The sequence below is a fragment of the Pteronotus mesoamericanus genome, unplaced genomic scaffold (genome assembly GCF_021234165.1).
Source record: "Pteronotus mesoamericanus isolate MK-2021 breed Mesoamerican mustached bat unplaced genomic scaffold, CSHL_Meso_final contig_220, whole genome shotgun sequence".
NCBI classification, from domain to species: domain Eukaryota; kingdom Metazoa; phylum Chordata; class Mammalia; order Chiroptera; family Mormoopidae; genus Pteronotus; species Pteronotus mesoamericanus.
Genome location: NW_026555091.1, coordinates 9,130,116 through 9,144,037, shown reverse-complemented (window position 1 = coordinate 9,144,037; position 13,922 = coordinate 9,130,116). Strand labels below are relative to the sequence as shown.

Here is a 13,922-nt window from a genome sequence, read left to right as displayed (position 1 = left end):
CGGTTCGCTGCTTACCCGGCTCACCGTGGACCCCGCCCAGCGCGTCGCCGGCATGAGGAACGCGAGCAAGGAGCTCCAGGGGGCCACCAGCCGCTATGCTCCGTGTGGTGAGTGACCGGCCACGGCAGCGGCCGGCCTCTCCTGCTGCACGGCTCTGCCTCCTGCATCCCGGTGTGCGTGGCACCCCCAAGAAAGGTGCCCCAGTGTCAGTGCAAGGCTTAAAGGGGAATGTGGGGATGGGGCAGGTTAGGTCTCTTTTTCCTTCTCTCTATTTTTGGAAAAAGAAAACCAAGCTCCCATGGCTGCCTCCCTTGTGGGGCAATGGCGTCTCTCTGAAAGCTTCTCTGTCCCAGTCTCACTCCGTGGCTCCCACAGCTCTTTCCCTGAACGGAGGCGTATTTTCTCCCTTCTTCGGATGCATCCAGTGTCTTTCACTGATTGCCTCCTCCTGCTCTGAATTTAGACCCCGCCAAGCGCCCTCTGTCCCCACTGTAAGTGCCTGGACACAGACACCAGGGCTTCGTGCGTGTTCCTGTGGCTTCTCGCTCAGCAGAGGCTGAAGCTGGGCAGCGGGAAGGGGAGGCTGGGGCTGTGGGCTCTTCTTGCCTCTGTTCTGGCGCCTCCCCATCCTGGGATGGGGGAGAGCAGAGGTGGAGGCGGTCGCGGGAGCTGGCTGGGCGGGGCAGGGTGGGGCCGGCCAGCCCTCCGCAGCCCTCACGCCCTCGCTCAGGAGTGGGACGGAGCGTGGCCCTCACGGGATCTGACGTGCGTCCGTCCCGGAGCTCGGACCGTGACCTCTGTTGGGGACACTGTGGGGAGGCGGGAGTGCAGGAAGCACGGCCGTTTCCCCTGCTCCGCCGTGGGCGCTCAGCCCGGGTGCGATCCCTCCATACTCCGTGGGCGGCCTCCTCAGTGGGACGGGGCGCTGTGCCAAGCCCGTTTATACTCGAACGTTTAACCTCCAAACAGCGCGACGAGGTATCATGAGCCCCGGTTTACGGATGAGGAAACTGAGGCACCGTCGGAGGACGCTGCCAGAGGCGGCACACCCCTTGCAGGGGCTCCTCTGCCCAGGCGCCAGCCCCTGGTCTGCGAGGCCTGGCAGCGGCAAGGAGGGCTGGCCAGGGTCCTTGGGGGCCCCTGTGCTGTGTGGCTGGGGCGCTTGGCGACCAGAGAGCTGGGGGGTGGGGTTCGGGCTGCTCCTCCCGCTGCCTCCTCATTGATACAGAGTCAGCGACCTGGGCCGTGCCGGCACCCATGCTCTTTGAGGGACAGAAGCTACAAGACAATTCTGTCCTCTTTAACCCTGTGTGTGTGTGTGTGTGTGTGTGTGTGTGTGTGTGTGTGTGTTGGGGGTGACAGTGCTTTCACTGCTTGGGGCTCCTTTGCATGCGGATATAAATGGCGGACCTGAGGCTTCCCGTAATGGGCAGGATGGAGACACAGTGTTCTCTGTGGATTAATTAGCCATCAAAACACAGAGAGGAAAAATAAAGCAAGAAGCGAGGCCTTGCCTCTCCCAGAGTCGTTGTTGGCTGAATGTGCGCAGAGCAGGAAGCTCCAAAACTCTTAGTGTGATTCTGTGAGCTTCCACACAATTCTTTACACTTTTCCAGGGGGACTTTTTTCTTCCTTTTCAAAACCCTGCTGTTGATTCAGCTCATGACTGTCCTTTAGATACTTAAGAGATTTGCTGTGTTAAATATTTACTTGCAGGCAGTGAACCCAGCTTTAGTTCTAAGTGGAAATTGGAAGTCTAAGCTTTGGGCTTAAAGGACGGTTACTTCTTGTTCATGGGGTCCGTGTCTGCCTGTGAAAATTGATCAGTTTTGCTCCATTTTCCTGCGCCTCTCTGCAGAGCAGCAGAACCATCGGGAGATGGGCATGCATATGAGAAAGAGAGACAGGCAGTCAGAGAGAGACAGAGACAGAAAGAGAGAGACAGAGACGGGGGGGCTGGTTTTAAGGAAGGGGTTCACACAGTTGGGAAGCAGGCAGGTCCAGCCCCTGCAGGGCGGGCAGGCAGCCTGGGCGCAGGGCGGAGCTGATGCCGCAGCTCAGGGTCTGGAGGCATCTGGAGGCTGCAGTCCTCCTGCGGGGCAGCTCCGGCCTTTCCCCCAAGTCCTCCACACTGGGGAGGGGCTGAGCTGCCTCACTCCAAAGCCAGCAACTTAAGGGGCACGGTGTCTCGGAAACGCCTTCACAGCACTCACGTCCTGGGCTCTTCCCCCATCCTGACGTCCCTGGACAACGAGGGCCCCCGGCGCGGCCGCCTCCCAGGCACTGGCCTAAACCAGCCTGAATTTCACTATGGAAACCTGAGCCTGGCCCCTCCCTCCCTAGACTGGTACTACCACCTGCCCGTGAGGCGGTCCGAGAAGGCTGTGGACGCCCCGCCCGTGTCCCAGATCCCCGGTCTCAGCGTGCTCCGGGACCCGCCCCACGGGCACACGCCGGGGACGCGGAGGTGCTGGGTCAAGGAGACGGACTCAGAGTACGTGAAGCTGGCCAAGCAAGGCGGCCGGCCTGGTAAGCACCCCGGTCGGCGCCCAGGGCCTCTGTGGGGCCAGCGAGACGGCTGCGTGTCGTGTGACAGTATCACTGTGCCAGGCTGGGCTTTTGCCCCTGCCACCAGAGGAGGTCCACTGGCATGTTGGGGGTGTGCACACTCTTCCGGGACACGCTGCCGTTCATGAGAAGTCAGGCTCCGTAGACCGAATTCACAGAACCGGCCCCAGAGGTCTGTCGTCCCGAGTGACGCCTTTGCCGTGGCTCGCCCGGTGCCCCATTCTGACGGCAGAGTCTCAGGAAACCGCTCGCAGGCAGAGCCCCTCTTTGCAGTTCGCCGGCCCCGCTGACCAGCCCGTGCAGCGTTTAGCCCTGCACCTTCCTAGGTTTTGAGTCACGGGCACCGTGGAAGGGCTTCAGCAGGGATGTCGATGAGCTTTACCTGAGGTTTAACTGAGACAGTTCCTCCTGGTTTTGCTCATTGAAATTGCTGATCAGGGGAAGGAGGCCCGTCCAAAATATCCCACCGCTGGCCCTTGTCACAAGCGACACCGAGATATGCTAACCCTGTGTTTCTGGCTGCTGTTACCCCTAAGACAGTTGTCATGGGAACGGGGATCAAAATGACAGAAGCTGGGCTGCGGTGTGAGCCCGACAGACTGTGGGACCCAGCCCTTCCCAGCAGGAAGCTCAGAGAACGGGCCGCCCGCTCCGGCCAGCGGTGAAGGGCAGCGGGGCAGCGGGCAAAGCGGACGGGGGTCTGAGGCGAGACCCGAGGTGGCGTCAGTCCTCACCGCCAGCAACGACAGCGACCGTGCTAATGGGGGACGACTGGAGACAGGGATAGGGAGACAGAGAAGGCGGTGGAGACCGTGGCAGCTGAAGATAGCGGGGGAGGCGGGGACGGTGGGGTCAGGGCCAGCCCACGGCGGCAGGGGAGCACAGCCGGACTGACCCAGGCGGCCAGGGCGCAGCTGCGCGGGCCGGCCGCCGGCAGCCCCGCGGGAGCCAGGGAGTCCCGCTCCCACACACAGCAGCCCGAGCGGCGCACCAGCAGCTGGGTGGGTGCCCTGCCTGCTCAGGACCAGGGCAGGGCAGGGCAGGGCGGGGCGTCTCCCCGCAGCCGCGAGCGGGCCCCCCTCAGCAGGCGGACGTGCCGCTCCCTGGAGCTCCGGAGCTCGGAGCCAACCCCGGGAGACGGGGCGCGTCCTTCCTAAGTGGCGGCCTGCCTGCCGCCCAGGGGCCCGGGGGCCGGGACCTCTCACAGCGCCTCCCTTTGGTTTTGAGATCTGCTGGTGCACTTGGCCCCGGAGATGGCGCTGGGCACGGGGACCAGGAAGGGCTCCCTGGCAGCCCATTCCTTGCCGGACTGGTACATCCACCACAGCAAGCCGCCCACGGGCAGCCAGAGACAGTGAGTGGCTGAGGCGTCGCCTTGCAGTTCACCTGCACGGGGAAGAGGGGTGAATTGATTTGTTAAACCGCCTGTGATTGTGGGCTCGGCTGCTGTGTTCTGGGAGGCAGGCCTCGGGGGGGCAGTGGACTCCCTCACAGGACGGGGTGGGGGGGAGCCGCAGGCGGGGGCGGGGAGGAGAAGGGTGGCCTTGGCTGCCTGAAGGCAGGCGGGGAGGTGGGGGCCACAGAGGAGGAGATGGAGGGGGAGGGGAGACAGCGGAGGGGGGACTGTCAGGAAGGGGGGTCGGGAAGCCTCCGGCAGCTGGGGCGGGTCTGCCTCCTGCTCCTCAGGGTGCTGGCCGCCTGCGTGCCTGACTACATGGTCCATGAGGAGTTTCACCCCACTCTGGCCGACGGGGGTTATGAGTCCCGACGGGGGCCCTTCGACTTCGACATGAAGACCGTTTGGCAACGAGAGGCTGAGGAACTTGAAAAGGAGAAGAAAAAGGTGACAGGCGCCCCATAGACGGCATCGCGGCCTTGGGCGCGTGGTTCCCACAATGGCGCCATGGGTTGGCCGGCGGTGCGTCGCTGGCTGTGCGTGGCGTCAGCAGGGGTCCTGGACTGGACGTTGGGACCTCCTGGAAGGCAAGAGGCTGGGCCAGCCCGTGGTGAGCGGGGTCGGGCGTCCGCTCTCAGGGGGAGTGGAGTCCTCCTCCTCAGTCAGCGGGGCCCCCGGCCTGGCCGCCGCCGTCCGGGGCTGCGGGGCCTTGGCCTGTTCCTCGGCTGGGGGAGGATCCACGAAGCCGCCGTCGAGCCCGGCAGACGGTGGTGTGAGCGTCGGTTTTCACCGGCTTCACTCGGGTAGATGAGGACCAGCCGGAGGGCTGGTCGCGGCCTGTGCACGTTCCCCTCCACCAGAACCTCCGGCGTTCGCGGTGGCCGCCCGTGGCGCAGGCCCCCTCCCCGCAGCGCAGCGCAGCCCGGGGCTCCACACCCTCGCGCTCAGACCTCGTCTGGGTCGGAGCCATTCCAGGGGGAGCCTCCGGCTGTGGTTCGGATGCACGATGCCCGGGACTAATGAGGGCTTGGGCGTCTTTCCATGTGCTTTTCCCCCCAAATGAGCTTCGTCGGGGGAGTGCCGGCCTTGTCCTCTGCCCGCGTTTAAACTGAGCTTGTTTTCTCACCACCGAGACTGGAGAGCTGTCTGTCTGTTCTGGAGACGCCCTTCCAGACACGGAGACACGGTCAGCCTGTTCTCTCCCCGCCTGTGGCTTGTCCGTCTCCTCTCCGAGCTGGGTCTTGGGAAGAACAGAGGTTCTTGCTTTGGAGAAAGTCTGACTCATCAGCTTTTTCATTTACAGCTTTGCTTTTGACTTCATGTTGACGAGCTCCTGGCCTCACCCCCAGCCACAGACTCCTCGCCCCGTGGCTGTGACTAAAAGTTTCACAGCAGCCCCTCCCCTGTCCCACACTTGTCCCTCTTCCCAGCACGGCCCGGCTTCCCCTTTGGGGGCCACCTTCCCCGTAACCCTGCTGCCTGCCACTCACCGGGCCCTCGTTCTGTTCTGAACGTCAGCCCCCCCCCACCCCCGCTGCCGTCTGGGTGGGGCGTCCCCGGCCTCCCCCTGAGCCCACCTCCCCTCTCCCCCGGCCGTCTGCCGCCCCTCTGCGTCAGCTTCACGCACGTCCCCTCTGGCCACACGGTCCCCTCCCCGACTTTTCTCCTCTGGGGCCCCTGCGCTTCTCGGGCAGGACTGGTGCCTCTCCCCGGAGGCTGGATGGCGTGGGAGCCCCCCCACCCCCGCAAGAACCACTAAGGGCAGGTCTCTCATCCGGCGTCCACTCTGGTCCCCACCTGCTGGCCTGAGCCCGGCCGGGGGCCCCCTCGGAGTGTGGCACCCTGTCCTCCTGGGGCGGCCCCCAGTGTCTCACACCGTGAGCTGCTCCCTGTCTTCTCCCTGCACTGGTGCTCGACCACGGCAGTGCTCAGGGTGGCCGGCGGCCTCTGTTGCCGGGGTGCGGGGCAGGGGCCTGCCACGCCGCTGTCCTGTGCGTGTGGCTCCCGTGGCAGCTGTGAGCCGCCTCCGCCCTCGTGTCCACGCAGCTGCGTGCCGCGGGCTAACCCGGGGGGGGGGGGGGTGTTTCTTCACGCAGGTGAGGCTCCCAGCCATTAACTCCAAGAACCCCAGCAAAGCAGGGACCCCACTGGGCCCCAAAGAGCCGGCAGGAAGTAGACTCTCCTTCCCTCCCATGTAAGTGCACGGCGGTGCCAACGCCGTCCCGGTGCGGTGGGGCGTGGCCTTCGGCCAGTGCCCACGGCGACCAGACCCGACAGCAAGCTGTGCGCTCGTCTGCCCAGGGTGCCGGCTTGCCCCCAGGTGTTTGGTGGCAACGTGACGCTGATGTCACAGTGTCCCACAGCCCGGTCTGGTCCGCTGGCCTGCCCTTCCCTTTTCCTTCTCAGAAGCAGCTGCCTCTCTTCACTTATCCCAGTTTGTGTTGGAATTAATGTGGCCTGTTATCTCATTCTTTTTTTTTTTTAGATATTATTTATTTATTTAGAAAGAGGGGAAGGGAGGGAGGAAGAGAGGGAGAGAAACATCCGTGTGTAGTTGCCTCTCGTGCGCCCCCTACGGGGACCCCAGCCTACAACTCCGGCCTGTGCCCTGACTGGGAATGGAACCTGCAACCTTTTGGTTCACAGGCTGGTGCTCAATCCACTGAGCCACACCAGCCAGGGCCGGTTAATTATTATGAGAGAGAGAGAGAGAGAGAGAGATCCCCCCGTATGTTTTAAGGATCTAAGCTGTTGTCAGCAATCTTGCTGAGAACCTCGAACCCTTGGGAGTACCATTAACCTTTGTACTTAAGCTTGTTTTTAATTTTTCTCCTTTTGAGGCCTGGTCAAAAAACCAGTTCACCCACCAACTTTTCCAAACTCATCAGCAATGGGTATAAGGACGAGTGGTTACAGAGGCGACCCGAGGTGGACAAGAGCCCCCCGCAGACGTCCAGGGCATCCTCCTCGGCTCAGCCCCCGAAGGACCTGGAGGGGCAGGAGGCCGAGCCGCCCCCAGACCCGGAGGCTCCAGAAGGCTCCGCGGAGGCCCCAGGTGAGGTGCACCCAGCCAGCCCCGGGCCCGGGGGCCTCTGGTTATTGTGGAGGCGGCCGGTTTCTCCTGCCTCATTATGAGTCTCCTTATGCGCCATCTAAGAGCCACGTCCGAAACTCACAGTGGTATTGCGGTGACAGACACAGAGCAGCAGCGAATGCTCTGCTTTTCCCTCTTCACTCAGATGAATGGCAAACGTCATGGTTTCTGCGGCCTTAACACTTGTAATTGCCCAAAATGTTGACACTGCATTTGGTAGGCGAAGCAAACAGCACACCAGATGATACCGACGTCAGTCTCCGGGATCCCCGAGTTTCTGCCAGGCACGGCTTGCACGGCGTGGGCTGAGCGGCGGGCCCCTCGGAGGGCGCTTCCTGAAGAGCCCTCGCTGTGCTGGCAAGAACTCACACTTCACGCTGCCAGTTGCTCCCCATCGGAGCTTCTCACGCTTTGCTGTGAAACTCTGAGTAGTTCAGAAGTTTCCTGTAACTAGACGTTCAGATAGGACATCGATTTTATTTTTGACGGTCACGTTCAGGGGTAGAATTGGTCTCGCTTTCGGCCGTACCCGCCTCCAGGCCTGGCGGGCACCCGGCTCCCGGTCCGTAGCTCCAGGGATTACTGACCGTTTGCCCAGAAGCAAGTCAGGTGTGCTCGCGAGGCCTCGCCTCTGGGCCTGGGCGGGAGGGGCGGGAGGGGCAGGCGGGGCGGGCCCTGCCTCTTCGGACTTTGTCCTGCGAAGTTGGGTGCCTGAGCTCTGCTGCCCCTCCCTGCCCGGCTCCACCCTCGGGCGGCAGCGCCCCCACATCCAGAAACGTGGGTTTTCCTGTATTTAAAATTGATGACTAAAGTTCTTAACGTCTGAAAAGTGTCGCCTTTGCGTGTCTCGTCCCTGTCAGCTCACGCCTTTGCTGTGCTTTGCAGGTGCAGCAGCCCCTCCGTCGTCCACGTCGACGCCGGCGGAGCTCAAGTAGCCGCGGCGCGGGGTCCGGCTCCGTCGGCCGCTGCGGCCTGGCCGCGGCGCAGCTGTGTTCACAAGGCTCCAGTTACATCTCGTGAATGTAGGTTCTTAGGAAATACTTTGTCTTAGAGCAGGTTTGATGTCCCTGTTGCGTAGATGGTATGTGGCTTGGGCTTTGCTTCCTGCACTTCCCTGGGATGCGAAGTAGGTGGCCTTTGGGACGCTGCCCTGGGACGTCTCAGTGCCTTGGCATCCACCTCCACCCCGTCACCTGCTGACGTCACCTCCTGCACCCGCACCTCAGGTGGTGACGTTGTTACTGAGATCTGTCCTCTAGATTTTACCTAGAACAAACTCACAGCCTGCTCCACGATTTGGTCCTGTAGTCTCGCAGAAATAATTTTTCTGTTAAAATAAAAATATCAATTCCAGAATATTGTTATCTAGTTTATATTAAGAAAAAAGATTAGGTCTTGAAGTTTTAAACATTTAGTATAAAACCATTGGAGCATTTGCTAATTTTAAATTTTTGCTAATTTATTATAAACTGAAATGCATATTAGAAATGTATTATATTTTTATTTCATTTAAAGTAAAAATATTTTAATTTTAATATTTAATTCTGTAACCAGACTAAATTCTCTTGTTTTATACATTTTGTTACTGTCCGTAGGCCATCAGCATTAAGATGTAGTTTTCTCTTTTGTACATTTAACTCATTAGTAAAATAACCATTTTCTGAGGGAAGGTTGCTGGGAAGCCAAACAAGGGCACGGATGTTTCAGCTCCTTTTCCAGAGTCACTCACACGCTCGCTCGCCTGAAGTTCAGGAGTTTTAAACGGGTTTTAAATGAGATGCTAAGTGAGCTCCCGTGTCTGTGCTGTCCGATCGACCTGAGGTTGCCGCGGGCGGGCGCCTGCGGAAAGGTGCGGAAGGCGGCGCAGACCCAATAAAAAGGGCACAGGCTGGCGCAGACGTTTATTCTTCCCTCCGTCCTCCCTGCCCCTCCCCTCCCTTGCTCTGCTCCTCCGGTCTCACTCTCCAAGGTCCCCACCCGAGAAAAATGTGGCGCCCCGGCCGGCCGGCGCCCCTTCAACTCCTCACCAGGCCCCCAGGGCAGGAGGCGCCTGTGGGGCTGGCCCTGTTCTTGCCTCCCCTGCGCTCCCGACTGGGAACGCACCTGTCGGCTCCACGATGCGCGGGCCCTGGGCGCCACCCGTGGGGTCCCTCGCGGGAGAACTGGCCTGTGCTGCTTGCAGGGTCCGCGCGCCGTGGGTGGACCGAAGGCCCTGGAGCGCCCACGCGGAGGGTGGCCTCGGGGCTTGCCAGCCAGGCCGGGGCCTCCCGGAGAGAGTGACCGGAGGCCGCGGATGCCGAGGCGGTCCCGCTGGACAGCCCGCTGTCGGCGGGTGGGCGGGGGGCACAGATGCCGCGGGATGGAGGAGACGCAAGCAGAAGAAAATACATGTCCACGAGGCTTGGTCACGCACAGTGCGCAGGAGGTGCCGGGGCCTGCGTGGCTGTGGACGGCGGGCAGACCCGCGCGCCTGCGTGTAAAAACCAGGCTTTGCGTGTTGATCGCCGGGCCCACCCACAGGGCCTGGAATCACATCGGTTCCAGCTTTTTCTACCTCATTTCGTCCCCTCTGCCACTGCGGAGTGGGTGCGCCCCCCACCGAAACTCCCATGTGGAAACCCCAGTCCCCACCTGGTGGGGTCAGGAGCCGTGGCCTTTGTGAGGCAATTAGGGTCCGAGGAGGTCATCAGGGGGCGCCGCCCCCCACCCCCCGGGATGAGTGGCCTCAGAAGAGCGCCCAGAGCGCGGGCTCTGTCTCTGCGCCCAGGACACAGGGGGAGGCTGCCCCCCGCAGAAAGGAAGAGGCGCCTCACCCCCGGCCCCGCCGGGCCCCACCCGGGCGCTGCAGCCTCACCTCGGCTCCTCTGGGTGGGGCCTGCAGCGGGAGGCATCTCCTCGTGGCTCCGGAACCGTCTCAGGCCGTGTGCGCGGGTGGGAGAGAGGAGAGCAGGGAATTCCCATGGATGTCAGGATACAAGAACGTGCGAACACGGGTGCAATGATACATCAATGTTCCCACAAACCGTTGTAAAGATTTAATTCATTGTGGACCAGAAAACTAGATGAAACCGGTCAGAATCTGTCCTGAGTTTACATCGGAGCAGATGTCAGAATGACCCAGAGCCCTTCAAACTGCGCTCGAGTTATTTTAATTGGTGTGGGAAGAGTAAGATGAGGAAATAGTGATTAATAGCTTTTTAACGTGTCAGTTTCTTTTTTTTTTCAGTCCTCTGGGCATTTTCTTTGAGCCGTTCATTTTTGCTTTATTTAAGGCATAGCTAAGCTATTTCCATGTGGGTCAGGGCACAACGTGCAGATATTTCATTTTTCTAAGGCTGTGACAGATGCTATTTAAACTAAAGATGTTCTCTCTCTCTATCTCTCTCATATCTTATATATGTAATCTTGTACTGTTAAGGAACAAACACAAAAACAAACACCAAACAGGAACTTGTTTGCGTGGCCAGGGGCCGGCGCGCACGCCTGAGCCGTGCGGGGCAGGATAGGGGTAGAGGCGCGGGCCGCGCTCCGGGCCCAGGGCTTCCTTCCGCAGGAAGCCTCAGCTCCGCTCTGAAGACCTGTGATCGTCGAGATCATTGACGACAGCCTCCTTTACTAAGGGCTACTGGTTATAGACCTTAATCAGGTCTCCAGACGCCTCCAGGGAAACACCTGGGTCCTGCTGGATGGAGCAGCGGGACGGAGCAGTCGATCGGGCCAGGCCCTCACGCAAACGGACCAGCACGCACAGCAGCCCCACCAAGACTGCTTTTGTTTTCCGTTCTTCGCTTTTCAGAGCTACAAAGTTGCACCGAAAGAATGGAGCCTGGTTCTGCAGAGCGGACTAAGCTGCAAAGCAAACCATCTTGTCATTCCAAACAGTGCCCAGGAACCAAACAGCACCGCCCCGACGCACCCCTATCCTGGGTAGTCTCCCTGTGGACTTTCTGAAATTCCCCTCCAGCGTTTTTTGTTTGTTTTTATTTTTTAAACAGCAAGCCTGCTTATGATAAATCCTAGACAATGTGCTTTTTAGTTTTGTTCCTTTTCACTTTAGATAAATGGGATTGCATGGCGCTGTTTTCTTTCACCCGCCTTGTGTACGGCGATCGGTTGCTTCTTTTCTGTTACACTCGTCCTGTACACGATCACGTTACAGACTCTCGCACGAGTCCTTATTCCTTCTACTGGTGTCAGCTTATGCTGTAGTGCACAGAGCTTTTGATATATCTTTACAACTTTTTGAAAATTTTCAAAACATGAAAGTACAAAAGCTTCATCGACAGAGGAATCGCCTTCTGAACAAATGCAGCTGGAGCCATTGGACATCCATGGGCAAAACAGAACAAAAGGAAACACCCCACCGCTTCACCCAACCATCTCACCCCAAGATGAATCATGGACTTAGATGTAAAACATGGAGCTATCAAACTTTTAGGAAAAACACAGGAGAAAATCCTCAGGACCTGGGGCGAGGCAGAGAATTTTCCAACTTGACAACCAGGGGAAGTCGATATTTACACTGATTTCATCAAAATAAAAGTACATTCCTCCTGAAAGCTCATAGGAGGAAGAAAAATATCGGCAAATGATATCGCCCGCAAAGAACTTGCCTCTAGAACATGTAAAGTATTAAATCTCAACAAGAGTGGCAAAAAAAAAACACCCAATGGAATTGGAAAACGGGGAAAAGAAATGAACAAATACTCCACTAAAGAAGACATCCAGGGGTCCAGAAGCACCTCAGACAGATGCTCGGCATCACCTGTCATCGGTAAGCGCCGGTGGAAGCCACAGCGAGAGGTCTGTGCAGGGCGACGAGAGGGCCACATGGGCACGAGCGGCAGTGTCCCCGCTGGCGAGGGTCGGGGAGGGCGCGCCGGTCAACCTGGCACCCGCTCTGGGATTTAGTGTGGCGGGTTCTCCTGGGATTACGCGCGCAGTTGCCATGCAACCCAGCAGCTGGGCGCTCGGCGGGCATCCCAGATAAGTGAAAACTTATGTCCACACCGAGACCTGCGCACCGGGCGTCTCGGCAGCTTCATTCTCCGCGGCCTCGTTGTGTCTCAGCAGATGATCGGCCGCGAAGGCGGCTGGGCTGCAGGGAGCCCACGGTTCGCATGCGCCCCGGCTCCCGGGAACTCTGCTGCGGGAGGAGCCCGTTCTGAGAGGTGGGACGCCGTTTCCATGGGCACAACATTTTCAAGATGACAAATGTTAAAAACGACAGGCAGCTTGGTGGATGCCAGGCTTAGGGGTGGGGGTGGATATGGGGGTGTTGGGAGGAAGAGGGGTCGCTTTCAGAGGGGGACTTGGGGGTCCTCTGGGTGACAGCTCAGGATCTTGACCTCGGTGGCTTCACAGGTGACAATACACAAGTGAGTACCCCTCCCCCCCAAAAAAACTCTGAGGAAACCTGGAAAACACGGGCGGGCCGTGTGCGTGTCCCCCTGCCCAGGGCGGGGCGCCCAGGTCGCTCTGCAGACCGTGCCCGCGGGGGGACCGGGGCGGGGCCGAAGAGCCCCCTGCACCCCGCCTTCGGGCCTGCTGCTCTGGCGTCTGAGAGCGGGACACGCGCAGATTCCTGTCCTCACGTGGGGGAAGGGCGAGGGGCTCTCAGGGGTCCCTTTACAAGGACACCGGTTCCATCATGCGGGCTCCAGTCTTCTGACCCGGTTACCCCCCAGAGCCCCGCCTCCTAACACCGTCACCTCGGGGATTAGGGTTAGAACACATGAATTGCGGGGGACCATATCAAACATCATAATACACAACATTTCCGTGAAAAGTCACCGTCTTCTTAACAAAATTCCAGTCACAAACTGCAGCGGGGCAGCCGGCTGGAATTTCGGGGGCGGGCACTGGGAGGAGCCCGAAGGTCAGGGCGGGCTCTCAGGGAGACTACCTTCCAGCCGGGACTCAGGGCGGCAGGAAGGGGGCGCTCTGGCCGAGCGAGCGAACACCCGGCGCAGCGGCCTAAGCGGGAGCTGGGCGTGTTCAGAGACCCACAGGGATGGACCCCGGAGCGGCGCACGGGCATGGGCGGGGCGCACGGGCATGGGCGGGGCGCACGGGGATGGGCGGGGCGCACGGGCATGGGCGGGGCGCACGGGGCCTAAGATGTGCACGGGGATGGGCCGGGCGCACCGGCACGCGAGGGGCAAGGGGCAGGTGCAGGGTGCAGGCGCTCGGGAGGGGCGCACAGCCCCGGTGCTCTGCGCACTTAGCCCACACGGTTCCCCAGGTGCTGCTCTGTTTCCTCAGCGGGTTTCTGTTGCTCTTCCCGACGGCGATCAGCAATCTTGGTTCACTCCCTCACACCTGAGAGGGTGGGTGATCGCTGGCCGTGGAACTTGAACGTTCAAAAGCAGTAATCACAGCGGGGCCTGGGGCGCCGGCCATTTCACCACGGTCTCTGAGAGCAGGCGCACACTCATTCGAGGGGAACTACCAACCGTCACGCCTTTTTGTACCCCGCCGGCCCCCGGCCCCCGGCCCCCAGCCTCCAACCTCCAGCAGGACCCGCATCCCTCCCAGCTGATAAGCACCTGGGCGGCGAGGCGCGCAGGTGGGCTCTGGTAACCCGCGGAGAGCCAGCAGCCGTTGTGGGCTGAGCACCTGTTGGGAAGTCAGCTCCCAACACTCCGGGCGGAGCGGCGAAGAGTCTCCCGGGAGAGTGCCGGCAGAGGGGGTGTGGAAACCGAGTTCGGACGGAGCCGGGGGCAGCAGGGGCGGATGACACTGTTGGCTCCGCGTCCTCCGCTTCTGGTGTCCAGAGGGAACGTCCCGGAGGCCTGCAACTCCGGCCAGCGGCAGCTCTGCAGGGAAGATGAGGAGGGCGGGCTCGCACCGGCCACATCAGGC

General features: G+C 60.4%; 1 protein-coding gene across 1 annotated transcript; it reads left to right on the top strand.

The window, feature by feature from the left end:
- The first annotated feature begins 52 nt into the window (after nt 1–52).
- Nucleotides 53–7,993, top strand: CUNH7orf57 (chromosome unknown C7orf57 homolog). Its single transcript, XM_054571284.1, has 7 exons — nt 53–107; nt 2,344–2,529; nt 3,796–3,922; nt 4,255–4,411; nt 6,061–6,158; nt 6,805–7,019; nt 7,944–7,993. Exons 1-7 carry the CDS (start codon nt 53–55, stop codon nt 7,991–7,993), a joined length of 888 nt encoding a protein of 295 aa, XP_054427259.1.
- Nucleotides 7,994–13,922: the final 5,929 nt, after the last annotated feature.